Source organism: Balaenoptera acutorostrata, chromosome 7 (genome assembly GCF_949987535.1).
Source record: "Balaenoptera acutorostrata chromosome 7, mBalAcu1.1, whole genome shotgun sequence".
Lineage (NCBI taxonomy): Eukaryota > Metazoa > Chordata > Mammalia > Artiodactyla > Balaenopteridae > Balaenoptera > Balaenoptera acutorostrata.
In genome coordinates, this window is record NC_080070.1 from 96,909,713 (window position 1) to 96,923,891 (window position 14,179).

Sequence of the window (14,179 nt, forward strand, 5' to 3'; positions counted from 1 at the left end):
TTAAAAGGCAGGGCGTTTGGCACATAGTTGGCACAGGGTAATAACTGTTAAATGAAAAAATTCATCTGGTTTTATGCCTGAAATGTTAATGCCATCAGTCACAAAAGCCCCTCAATCGTAATACTGAGCTAATCCAACCACACAACGTGGATGATTATTACTAAGACAAAATAATTTTTTTTAAAACCTCAAAGTAACAGCAGCAAGTAGTAAAATCAGAGTATAATTTCCACCAAACATATACTATCTCTAACTTAACTGGCTGTTCCTAAATCTTTACAAATATATTTATATAAAAATGTGTATGCCTCTAATAATAACTGTTACAAGCAACTAAAATAACTAACGGGTCTTTCAACTACACAACTGCAACGTTTACCTTTAGGTGCAAAATATGAAACTCTGCCTTTCAAAATTTAACGGTTCTTTCAACTACACAACTGCAACATTTACCTTTAGGTGCAAAATATGAAACTCTGCCTTTCAAAATTCATCTTCCTATCTTTGCTCATGCTTTACCTACTGCTGCATGACAGACTAAACTGTCTGCCGTTCTTCTTCAGAAATGCATAGCTATGCCTTCTCATTAAAGCTAAGTCAGGGCTGATACTAAAAGGACATACTTTGAAGTAAACAGGGGCCAATCTTACCAGTCTTTGGGTATTAGTAAGAGTAATGATTTTTACTCTTTGATCATCCTGATTTCGATGCTTCAGTTATTTTCGTAGTAGTCTACCAAGCAAACTCCTTGCTTCTTTCTAGCTCAGTACAGATATCATCTTGCTGAAACATCCCCTGAGAACAGTCCTGGCACTCACCCCCATCTTCCACTTCCTCCCATACTGCTTCCTCATCTCTACCCGCAGCACTTGATATATACCTCTCATCTAGGACATCTCCCAATGTACAATAATTATTTATATGTGCACATATACCATCCCTGATAGAACATGAGTTCCCTGAAGATGCAGACCATATCTTCTTACTCTATTAATACCAGCTACTACAAGCATAACCTGTGACAAACTGCAGCAAGTCAATATACTCTTTAGGTCTTCTCAGGTGGTTAGGTTCAGAAGAAAGGGATGCAAATCAGAATTGACCAGTAAACTTAGGAAACGATTTTCTCTCACTACTTAAATTTCATTACCACTTCACAATGAGACAGCTTTGAGTCAGAGAAGCTGGGGTTCAATTCCTAGTTCCATCAAATAACAGCAAAGGAGATCTCCTCAACATAGTAGCTTTATAATCCTCCCTGAATGGATGAAGCAATGGATCTTCATTTTGAGAATTCGTTTTTAAATAAAACTTTGTACTACAGACTTCATATTTTAAAACAATATGGCAAAACATAAAAGTTTTTAAGAAAAAAGGTAATAAAAAAATTTCACAGCAAGACTATAATCGTTTTTTGCACACCCTAGACAAGCAAATGGTTTCCTTTTCTTAAAGGAAAGGCTTCTGTTCTCTGGTTTGAAAAGAAAATACAGTACTTTCTCAAGATCAAAATATTAGGAGGATATAATCCAAGTTTATCCCCTCCCTACCTCTGGGCTATATATTTTATGGAAAAAAAAGTAGAATCCTATTTGAACTAAGAGGACAATACAATTGTTTTAATACAGCAAATGGGGGAAAAAAAAAAGTGTTCCCAGGTTTATTTTGTTTCTACTCACAAAGCCCTCAACTTCTCTTTCATCTGCTTCATCATCCTTTATCTCATGTCCCTCTATTTAACGCACGTAACCACTGGTTCCACATTTTCCAGGTCAATCCCAACTTCAAATATTTTGTCCCACTGTCCCCACAGCAAATTGCTCAAAAATTCCAAAACCTGGGTATTAATACTATGGCTTCCGACTATGCCTCCCTTTATCTAGTTATGTGTCTTGATTTAAGGAAACATGATCACTATAGTGCTCTTTACCCTTTAGTCTCCACTGAGGAATACTCTGCCAAGCCCAGACTCTCAAAGTATTCCAAAGCAATCCGTCACTAATATCATTATTCCAAAATATATAATATAAACATACAGTGAGCTTGAGAATATTGAGTCCCAGGTTTAACACATTAAGTTACAATAACATCGACTGTCCAACTAAAAAATAAAGAAGACCCCTCAAATTAATAGCATGGATGCAGAATTCGTATTTTCATCTTTGCAAAGATGTAGCACAGGAAGAGTCACCTTTGCAGTTTAAGAAAGCTCAATTCTTATCTACCACTATATGGAAATAAATTATTTTTTGCTAGGCCAGACTGCCACAAAGCTGTGGTCAATAGACCAAACTTTTAAAGAGAAACCTATACTTCCTGGGGAACCATTAACTCCTGAACCCCCTGAAAATTTCACTCTTCCTTCTACCACTTATACTGAAAACTACTTTCATGAAGTCACCAATAATCTCCAAAAGGCATCAAAACCAAAAGCCTCAATTCCTATAAAGTATTTAACAGATGATGACCTCCTTTAAAAACTCCTTTCTTCAATTTCATGAAACAAGTGTCTCTTGATTCTCCTCTTACCCTTTCTGGTCCTTTGCATCCAGCCCCTTAAAGCATGTGTTCTCTCTTGAACTATTCTCTCCTCAGATTTTGTCTTTTAGCAAGTTTATCTCCTGCCTACCATGCCTTTAACTATTACATTTATGACGATCCCCAAATCTGTATTTCTGCTGACTTTTCTCCCCAGTTCCAGTTCCATATTTTTTTTTAAGATTTTTTTTATTAGTTTATTTATATTTATTTTTGGCTGCGTAGGGTCTTCGTTGCCACGGGTGGGCTTTCTCTAGTTGCAACGAGCAGGGGCTACTCTTCGTTGCGCTGTGCGTGCTTCTCATTGCGGTGGCTTCTCTTGTTGCAGAGCACAGGCTCTAGGGGCGTGGACTTCAGTAGTTGTGGCTCACAGGCTCGGTAGTCGTGGCGCACAGGCTTAGTTGCTCCACGGCATGTGGGATCTCCCCGGACCAGGGCTCGAACCCGTGTCCCCTGTGTTGGCAGGCGGATTCTTAACCACTGCACCACCAGGGAAGTCCCTGCTTCTGTTTTATGTTTTGGTTTTTTGGCCGCGCGGTATGTGAGATCCTAGCTCCCCGACCAGGGATTGAACCTGCACCCCTGCATTGGAAGGCAAAGTCTTAGCCACTGGACTGCCAGGGAAATCCCTCCAGTTCCATATTCAAACTGCTTACGGAACATCCACAACGGCAACTCAAACCTAACTAGATAAAAAGAAATTCACCTGCTTCTATGTCCCTTTTTATTTCCGTGGCACCTCTGCCCTCCTTAACCATTCAGACTTAAAAACCTAGTAGTTTTGGACTCTTCCCCCTTATATGTCCACTTGCTTCCTCGCACATCCAGTCAGTTTCAAGTTCTGGTGAGTCCACCTCAGTAAACATCTCCCAAACCTGGCCCTTAACTTTCTAGTCCCACTGCCAATGAAGAAAGACAATTGTTTTAAGTATAGGATGATAGGTAACTTAATTTTCTTTCCTTTAATTATATTGTCTTTTCAATTAAAAATAAAAAGATTTAAGAAATGCTTTGTTGTTGTTGGTTTGTTTGTTTTTGCCACGCTGCGGGGCATGTGGGATTTTAGTTCCCCGACCAGGGATCGAACCCATGCCCCCTGCATCGGAAGCACAGAGTCTTAACCACTGGACTGCCAGGGAAATCCCTCCAGTTCCATATTCAAACTGCTAGACTGCCAGGGAAGTCCCAAAGAAACCCTTTGAATGACTGAGGAAAAAGAGAAAATTTGGTGAGCATAACAAAATAGTATAATAAATAAATAACTAATTAATGTATGTCAAGGAGTAGAGACAGAAAAAAATGCATTTATGTTCATTAAACCATGCATATAAAGCACCATACCCAACATCTAGCATAGAGCATGCCTTTAAATATGTAAAGACTGAGATGACCATATAAGATTTATTAACAGATGAGGAATTTAAGAAAAAATTTTAATTACCTGCCTCAGATTAGTTGACTTGTTATTGAAACTAGCAAATACCAAAATATCTTTATTTGTATACTCAAATACTATCTCTTTTTTTGTTCTTAAAGAGCATTTTAATCTTTTTGTGTGTACCCTAAGATGTGATGCCATACCACAGTACAATACTTGAGATCACACTGTTCATTACCAGCTACAGTATCTATTTAAAAATTCAGAAAGCAATTTTCAACTGTATATTGCAAGTCTATTTTAGGCTGCATTAGACAAAATAAGTTATGGGCCAAATTCCAGAATGGTAGAATAAATTGTCATTGATGTTCTCCCTAATCCTTCCATTATGGATCTACACAGAGATCACGTATGTCCCATTATTTATTCGAAAGCTTGAAAATTACCTGGCAAACCAGACTTACGTTTACAAGCCATATTTTTGCAACTTCCCATTCCACTCCCCAAGCCTAGTAACACATAAGGAATTACTATTTAGGGATCTGCTGGGCCCATTTTTCCTATCAATGCATAAAAATGCTTTAATATAAGGTATTTATGTTTTTAAAAAGATAAAAAATTAAGTATAATAAAGGATGTGCTTTCACATAATCATTTCATTTTTCAAAAAGAAGGGAAGACCAAGGAGATATAAAGTCAAGTTAGGTTGGCAAACTTTTGTTTGTAAAATTAAGTTTTAAATTCTTAATAGAGACACAGTTTGGCAACTACTCAAAAGGTTAAATATAGAGTTACCATACAACCCAGCAATTCCACTCCTAGGTATATACCCAAGAGCACTAAAAACATATGTCCACACAAAAACGTGTACACAAGTGCTCATAGTAGCACTGTTCATAAAAGCCAAAAAGTGGAAACAACCCAAATGTCCATCCACTGATGAATGAATAAACAAAATGTAGTCTAGTCATACAACAGAATATTATTTGGCCACAAAAAGGAATAAAGTGCTGATACATGCTCAGCTGATAAATCTTGGAAACATTATGCTAAGTGAAAGAAGTCAGAAACAAAAAACATATATTATATGATTCCATTTATATGAAATGTCCAGAATAGGCAAATTTATAGTCAGAAAATAGATTAGTGGTTTCCAGGGTGCTGGGGTGAAAGGGAGTGAGGTGTGACTGGTAATGGGTATGGGGTTTCTTTTCACAGTGATGAAAAAGTTCTGAAATTAGATAGTGATAATTTCCTGCAAAAAGGATTTCATTCTGGCATTATATTAGACTTGGTCCGGAAAAGGCCAGATCACACTACTGTGAAGTTATGTGCACCCCAAGTTACCAAGGGCATGATTTTGTCTTCGAATATCTCTATGTAATAACGATAAACAGTACTCCTCTTTCATATAACATAGAAAAATCAAACAAAAAGCCAAACTTCAATCATGATAAAAACTAGGATCTACCTACATATAATTATCAAGATTTCTGCAAGAAATCTTGCACATAACTTCCTACCCCAAGTTACCAAGGGCATGATTTTGTCTTCGAATATCTCTACCTATATAGTTGTTTGCCCTAACCACTAAAGAGGATAAGTGCCATTAGAGTGTCTCAGATTACCAAGCCACACAATATTCATATAACATTAGATAGCTCTGCTGAACTCATGAATTAACTGTTATGATTTTCAAAAAAACCTACTTTCTCAGCTTGCTGACATACTGGATCTGGACACCTATAATAAAAGGAAAAAGTAAGATTCAATTATCACCTTCACGAGGATGACTGGTCTTATATCATTTTTCCTAACCTACTCTATGTGTCAGGTATTCTTTTAGGTGGTACAGATATAGTGGTGAACAATATATTGCTCTCAGGTAGCATATATTCCAAAAGTAGATCTTGGTCATACAGTATTTATCATTCCTGCTTCTTCTATCCATCATTTGTTTACAGGTTTTATCCCATCACTACAACCACTGCTGCCACCCAAGATTATAATTTTCTGTCTTCCAGAGATAATCTTTTATATTTTTCTTTATTCCTCCACAATACCTAGTATCTTCCATGTATCACATATTCAGTAAAGCATGGCAAGTCTTTTAAACAAAATGGGCACTGATAACCATATTCAGAGCATCACATAGTCAATGAATTGGCACCCTACTATCACATTTATAACTTACTGAGTTCAATAAGCTGAGATAATAGAGTTTGTATAACTGGAGAGTATACATTTAAAATGCTAGTTGAAATTTGATCTTTGTGGTTTACCATCATACTGACATATGAAACTGATAAAAAATGAAGTGTAATTTAAAATAATTTATTTAAAGTAATGATCCTCTTGTCCTAAATAACATACCTGAAGACACTTTGTTTTTGATTTGCTTCTTTATTATATTAACTACAATGTCACCAAGGAAAGTTTTCAATCTTTTATCACCAGGGGGAATATGTACAGAATAAATGGGTGCTAATACACACATATAAACACCCATCAACATATTCTTAGAGATGAGGTATATATGTGTGCCTGTGTATACACATACATACATACAATTTAAATATGTAATATATTAAATTTAACAGTTTAAAATTTATACAAGCAATGCATGCAGATGCTAAAACATTCAAACCATAATGTCAAGTTGTGCCATGGGTTCCTAAGACCACCCGCAGGTTCAGTGATGCATGAGGATGACTCACAGGACTATCTCTACAGTCATATTCACAGCTATGATTTATTACGGCTGAAGTATACAAAGCAAAAGCAGCAAAGGGAAAGGAGCATGAGGCAAAGTCCAGAGGAAACTAGGCACACGGTTTCAAGAGTCCTCCCCTAATAGAGTCACACAGGACCCACTGAATTACTCCAGCAATGAGTTGTGACAGCATTGGTGAAATGCTGTCTACCAGGGAAGCTCATTAGAGACTCAGAAGCCAGAGATTTTATTGGTGGCTGGTCATACAGGTACTCTCTGTCTTAGCAGGAACCAAATTCCCAGATTTCCATAAGGAAAGTAGGTGTTTAACAAAAACTATATTTGTACAGTAAAGGCAAAGGGAGCCATACTTATCATGGAATGATGGGAACCCTTCCAAAAGTCCAAGTTCCCAGACCCCAGCCAAGGGCCAGTCTTGCAAGTAGGCCTTTCTGAGGATAGCAGTCACAGGCTTGTTATGTTAACTTTTTCTGCACACAATTATAAATGAAAAAGTAATCACCTCTCCTCCATATCCCTCCCCTTTGAAGTAACCAACCATGTTAAGCCTCTTTATTAATAGATATATTATACATTGTTTCACAAAAAATTGCTGTAACTAATATACTTGGACATACTATTTTACACACATCTGCAAATATTTTAAAGAAAAGATTCCTAGAAGTTGACATGATGGGTCAAAGAGTATACACATGATCAATTCTATTAGAAGTGGCCAAACTGCTTTCCAAAAAAGGCCTTACCAGTTTACCTTCCTATTAACAGATCTAGAATACTAGTTTTTCTCTATCCTTGCCAACATTTGCTATTATCAATGTCTGAATTGCCATGATTACCAATTTTTGAATTTCACCAAATTTGGTGGAATCTGATAGACCCCTCAAAAGTTAACATTAATTAATTTGTATTTCTCTGATTATTGAATAGGTTGGTGACTTTTCCCCCATGTTTAAATAATTATTTGCATTTTTCTTCTGTTAATTTTCTTAGCATTTGTTAATTTTCCTATTGGAGTGTTATATATAGAAGCTACTCATGTATTTTAGATAATAATCCTCCAACTGTTTAATGTGGTTAAAATGTTTTATCTCAATTTACTGCTTATCTTGCATTACCTTTTGTATTATAGATGTCTTTCATTTTTATGAGGTCAAATTTGAGCTTTATTATTATAATATTTGTGCTGTAAATACAAGTCAGGAGAAAAAACACTCTAACTCAGACTGGCTTTGTCCTTAAATGTTTCACCAGTCTCTTTACACTGGCAAACTGACTCCCTTAGACAACTATTACATTAAAGAAGTTTACTCAAATATGGTGGATCTTTTTTGAACTTGCTTATTTTAAAATAAAATGAAAAACTCTTATAATTCAGCTACCATTTTAGATTACAAAGTGAAGTCTCAGGCAAAGCAGTATTCTCTTGCATTGCTTTGTGAAGTGACAATTCTTAGGTACAAGCTAATTTCTAATAGGATGAGGTCATTAGGGTGACTTGGTACTACACTGTCAGCTTGACTTCTCTGAGCCATACAAAACCTCCTGTAATAATACTTAATGTGTAGTGTGGGTACACTGGCAATCTCTGGGAGTAAAATATTTTAAAGCATATCCCCTATAATCAAATAACATTTATTATTTAAATTATAAATCTTCTGCTGGCTAGAACATTTCATGAATGACAAAGACCAAATCTACTTTTACCTCTGAAAAACTGATTTAGCAATTACTCTAAAAATTCATACTATTTTTAACCAATTCCTTGTTTATTAAGTAGAAGTCTTAATACTTATAAACTCACCAACAGCCCTACTGTATGAGTTATTTCTATAAATGTTCTTTTTTTAAAAATTTATTTATTTATTTATTTATTTATTTATGGCTGTGTTGGGTCTTCATTTCTGTGCGAGGGCTTTCTCTAGTTGCAGCGAGCGGGGGCCACTCTTCATCGCGGTGCGCGGGCCTCTCACTATCGCGGCCTCTCTTGTTGCGGAGCACAGGCTCCAGACGCGCAGGCTCAGTAGTTGTGGCTCACGGGCCCAGTTGCTCCACGGCATGTGGGATCTTCCCAGACCAGGGCTCGAACCCGTGTCCCCTGCATTGGCAGGCAGTCTCAACCACTGCGCCACCAGGGAAGCCCCTATAAATGTTCTATTTGACTGTGCTTGTTTAGTTAATAATGTTAATTGCTGTTCCCTGAAGTCTCTTCTTTATCCCCACCTTTATTTGTTTGCTCATAGGGTTCCCTCTACTTATAAAGTCCCTCCACCAAAATTCACCTATCCTTCTAGGCTCATTTTGAAAGCACTTTCTTATTAAGCATTCCATGACTCTCCTAACAGTATATGATTTTTCCTTTTTAAGAATCCTCATTTAAAAAAGAAAAAAAAAAGAATCCTCATTGCACAACAACGTGAATGTACTTAATGCCAATGAACTGTACACTTAAAAATGGTTAAAACACTGTTTTGTTATGTACGTTTTTACCACAATAAAAAAGTTGCCCCCCCCCCAAAAAAAGTAGAGGGACTTCCCTGGTGGCGCAGCAGTTAAGAATCCACCTGCCAATGCAGGGGACACAGGTTCGATCCCTGGTCCTGGAAGATCCCACGTGCCGCGGAGCAACTATGCTTGCGTGCCGCAACTACTGAGTCCACGCTCTGCAACTACTGAAGCCTGCGCGCCCAGTACCCATGCTCCACAACAAGAGAAGCCACCGCAATGAGAAGCCGTGCACCGCAACAAAGAGTAGCCCCCACTCGCCACGACTAGAGAAAGCCTGCATGCAGCAACGGAGACCCAACGCGGCCAAAAATTTTTTTTAAAAAGTATAGAGTGCAAGGTAAACAGTAACACAAGGGTTGGCAGTAAGAGGGTAGAAATGGGAGAAGGGATCCAGGGTTAAGAGAGGAGGGGAGAATAATAAACCAAAACAGTACATTTATTAGCTTTCTGAGCAATCCTCACTCCCTTCCCCAACTTCTCTTTTCTCTAAAATGTCTACAGCAGATTTACCTTTCAGGACAACTCATATATATGATAGGATTTCAAAGACAGGGGTAATTTTCCCACTGCTTTAAAAAAATAACATAAAATCCATTCAAAAAAATGTTTAATGCAAATTTGTCCTACCCTCTTCTCAGTGCTTTTGACAAGCTCACCCATGACTTCTATTCCCAAATTCAGGGTTAAATCCAAATTCACAATTCTTTTTGTAACTCCTCAATCCATTTACCCTCTACATGACCCTCCAGGTTCTGTTCCTAACTCTCTAGCACTGAGAGCTTATCATCCTCAAGTAGACACTTAAGTGTCCCGAATGTTCCATATTCTTCTCTGTTATTCTCAGTATATATTCTTTATCTCAGAAATCTCATCTTCTTCCATGAGTTCAAGGATCACCCATACACAGTTAATTAGAGAGCTACAGGGTCAACCATGACTGGCCTGAGATCTAAATTCAACTCAAACTCTATACATCTAAAATTGAACTCAGTACCCAACTCCTCAAATTTATCTTTCCTCCTGTATTCCCTATCTCATCACTACCACTTAGTGTCCACATTAGCTCAGATAAATTCTTCCTCACCCTCCAATATCACCAAATCTTGTGAATGCTATCTCAGAACTGCCTTCCAAATCCATCCCTTTTCTTCATATTCATTGTCACTGTCTCCAGGCCCTCCTGCTTGAACAGCTCAAATAGCTTTCTAAGCGGTCTCTGCTTGTATCCTTACCTCTCTGCATTTTATTCTCCACACAGCAGCCAAGGTGATCCTGTTAAAATGTAAGTCAACATCATACCTAAGAGTAAAACTCATGTCACTTAGAGTAAAAGCCAAAGTCCTATCAATGACCTACAAGAACCCTGGATGGTTTGCCGTAACTCCCAACACTATTACAAATCTACTACCCTCTTCCTCACCCATGCTGCTCAAGCACACTGGAGAGTGTGCTTCCTCTCCCATCTCTTCCTCACCCATCCTGCTCAAGCACACTGGCTTCCTTGATATCCCTTCAACACACTCTTAACTCAAATACTTGGGCACTTAATGCTCTTTCTGTCTGGAATACTCTTCTCCCAGATAACCGCATGGCTCACTCCCTCACTATTTCAAGTCCTGGTTCCATGTTTTAACCACCCTACATAATAATAATATCCCCTACACCTGTCATATGGTAGACTGATCATATTAATAGCCTGTTTTTCAACTCTTCCTATATTAAAACCACACGTGACTTCACAGTTCTTCCGACTTAAAAGGTGTAATTTATCTCCCAACCCCTTGAAGTTGAGGCGGCATTATAACTTGCTTTGGCCAACAGAATGTGAGATCATTTTGGAACATATTTGAAAATATTAGATATGGCATAAACAATATATGGTTTGCAAACAAAACTTGGCTTGTAAACAACATAAAAACTGGCATATAATAAAGCAACAACAGAAAATTAAATGTGTTGGTTAAATATTCATCTTATACTTCTGGTTTAGGTTAAATTGCATTTTCCAAAAATACCTTAAGAATAATCTACCAGCCATCACAGGAATGTAGAGTATGAGAAAATATCAATATTTTAATATTCTTTGAAACTCTTAAGCAGCATTAGAATAATTCATGTCACTGTAGTCTATTTTTCAAGATTTGCAAGATTCTCTCTTATTTTTAAATATCCAAGTATTCAATTATATTTCCCTTAAGACCTAAGAGCATGAAAAATAGAAAGTATGCTGCATCTGAGCCAATAATAGAGGAGAGAGACTAAAGAGGTAGGTGAAAAACTAGGTATAAATGATGCTTCAACATCAAGGGCAGGAAGGACTTTAAAAAAAAAAGTCAACAGTGCTGAATGCTAAAGAGGCAACAAGAAAGCTACGCACTACTACTATAAAGTTATCTACTGGATATGTCCAGGAGATCTAAGGCAACCATAGTAAATGCAATTTCAGCAGAATAGCAGCGCTTGAAATCAGCTTACAGTGGGGGTTAAAGGAATGAAGAGGAGGCCAAGGAAGTAGAGCTAGCCACTGCCCACCTAATTACTCATTCAAGGAAGCTTAGTTTAAGCCTTCATTTTACCATTAATAATAGTTTCTTTGAATGCTGTCTTTCACACAAAAAAAATTTCTAGCTTTTGAACTATTAAAATATCCATCCTCTTTACTTTTCCATAAAATGAAAAGATCAAAGCATCTGGTATACTGAACATTAAAACTGTGCTTCTTACTTTAATAATTAATCTTCTACTATCTAAATTAAAAGTAATGAAAAAAATTTGTTATTTTGTACAACATCTAATAATGCCAGTGAATGGGTTTAGAGATATTTGAACATATTCAATTTCTTCAAATAGTTGCAAAATCCTATTATTAATACCCACCTACTCTGTGTTCCTCCTTGGCATTTACATATAACCTATTTACAGCACTAGAAGTAAAGAATTACAAACAACCAGGCATAAATGACAGGAAATTTCTAAATTACACAGTGCATCCAGATTCATCTCTAACACCCATTAACGAATCTTAGGCACAAAGAGGCCAATGGATAGAGTAGATAAAGCTAAGAAGACAGAGGTGCACAGGCAAGCAGATACACAGCACAGACAGAGGCACACTGACAACCAGGCAAACACAGTATTACAGCACTTAAGTTTTAGATGATCCGGGAACTACAATTAGATTTATTTTATTAATGCAAAATCTATTGTGAAGAAAATACATTAGACTTTCAGATAGTGATAAATTTCAGATACATATTCAGAGAGAGAATTAAAAAATGACAATATAATACTTTGATAAAATTGATCTTTAGAATTACACTTCCTTGCAAGAAGGTAATGTTCTGGTTCCATATTTTAACACTGAAAAATTACAACTTAAATCTTAAGTACCATAAATATGCAGCCTATAGATTATCTTAACTTTATAGTTTCTACACAGAAACCTTAAAAGTTTGACGTTTAATATGTACTGAATATGTGAAATAACACTCTGCCAGAGCCAACAGAATGTTCTCTCAACTCACAAGGACTCTTTATGCTTCTTTTTCCCTTCTCTGAAAGAAGGTGGGTGTAGTTTATTTGGGGCTGAAACCTTAAAATAGTTAAAATATTTTTGTTGTTTTGCTTCAAAACAAATACACTTTGGGCTACCTGCCTAGTTAGGGAACTATCCCTTTTCTCTTTAAGAAAAGTACCTACCAATCACATCTGAACAAGTTCTCCACCTTGGTCAACTCCACACATTTATACTACACAATACCCATTTCACTGGTGGCAAGTGGATTGATGTGATGTGAATTTCAGGAATGTGAAAGTGAGATAGAGCAATTCTAGTCATAATGAGTTCTTCCCCTAAACTGAGATAAAGTGAATGAGATAGGTTAGATCACTATAAGGGATGCCTTTATTCAATAGCAGGTGCAGCCCCAAAAAGTGAAAGTCAAATGCAGACAGCTAAGAGTAAAGCAGGTGCACAGAGAAGCAAAGACAAGTATCCAAGCAGCCCTAAATAGACACAGAAACTGATAAATATGGAGAACCACAGAAAGACAGAGGGGCTGAAATGAAGAGTCACCCAGGTTACAGATGGCTCTCCATTTCTTGGTTCCCGTCCTTAAAGCAGCTCAAGGGCAGTATTCTACTGCAATATTTTTTTTTTCCACTTAAGCTGGTTTGCAAATAGGCTACAACCAAAAATCTATACCAACAAAGAAGTTTTCTATAATTTTCAGGATATTTATGCCCCCCTTTTTTTTCCTTTATTGACTTTTTCCCTAAAGAATAAGAATGCAACTCTTGGTCTAAGCAACATCATGTCATAGAAAAAGCATCTTACTATTATACATCTTGCTTATTTGGGACAAACTCAGCTCTGCCAACTTCTAACCGTAAAACCTGTAACAAGCTCCTTAAACAGCTTTCATGTTTCCTTTAACATCAAAGGGTCTATGACCTATGAGTAAATCCAGTGTACACAGTGAGGGGAGAAGGTATCCAGAAAAGCCATTCTCCACATTTTCATAGCACGGGAGCTAGAACTCCTTTCCTTTCTCACTTTGGTTCTGGCCCCAAATGTGTAGTCTCAAAATCTCTCAGAGTCATCTCCTAGAAAACTCAAATATGCTGAGGAATCCAAACTAAACAGAGGTTTACCATTATAAATAACTTGCTGAGGTTCTAAAGACTCTTTTTAATGTAATTTTTTTACAGGGCACTTTTAACAGAAGCCAATGAAAAACACTGATCTGGCCACTTAAGAACTATATAAACAGAGGGCGTATACTTTATATATCTGGGATAAGGTAAAATTACCAGATTTAAGAACACGAGGGCTCTGGAACTCCATTTTTAAAAGATCCTTCAGGGACTTCCCTGGTGGAGCAGTGGTTAAGAATCTGCCTGCCAATGCAGGGACACGGGTTCGAGCCCTGGTCCAGGAAGATCCCACATGCCGCGGAGCAACTAAGCCCGTGCTCCACAACTACTGAGCCTGTGCTCTAGAGCCCGTGAGCCACAACTACTGA

General features: G+C 37.3%; 1 protein-coding gene across 3 annotated transcripts in view; it reads right to left on the reverse strand.

The window, feature by feature from the left end:
• The window catches only part of PTPN12 (protein tyrosine phosphatase non-receptor type 12), a 91,374-nt gene that overhangs the window by 65,348 nt on the left and 11,847 nt on the right, over positions 1–14,179 (reverse strand). The window contains exon 2 of one of the 3 annotated variants that reach the window (XM_007187104.2): positions 5,626–5,659. The exons of the other annotated variants lie outside the window; for them this stretch is intronic. Within the exon in view, the coding sequence (XP_007187166.1) occupies positions 5,626–5,659 (34 nt within the window). The remainder of the gene's footprint in view (positions 1–5,625; positions 5,660–14,179) is intronic. 3 annotated transcript variants of the gene reach the window in all.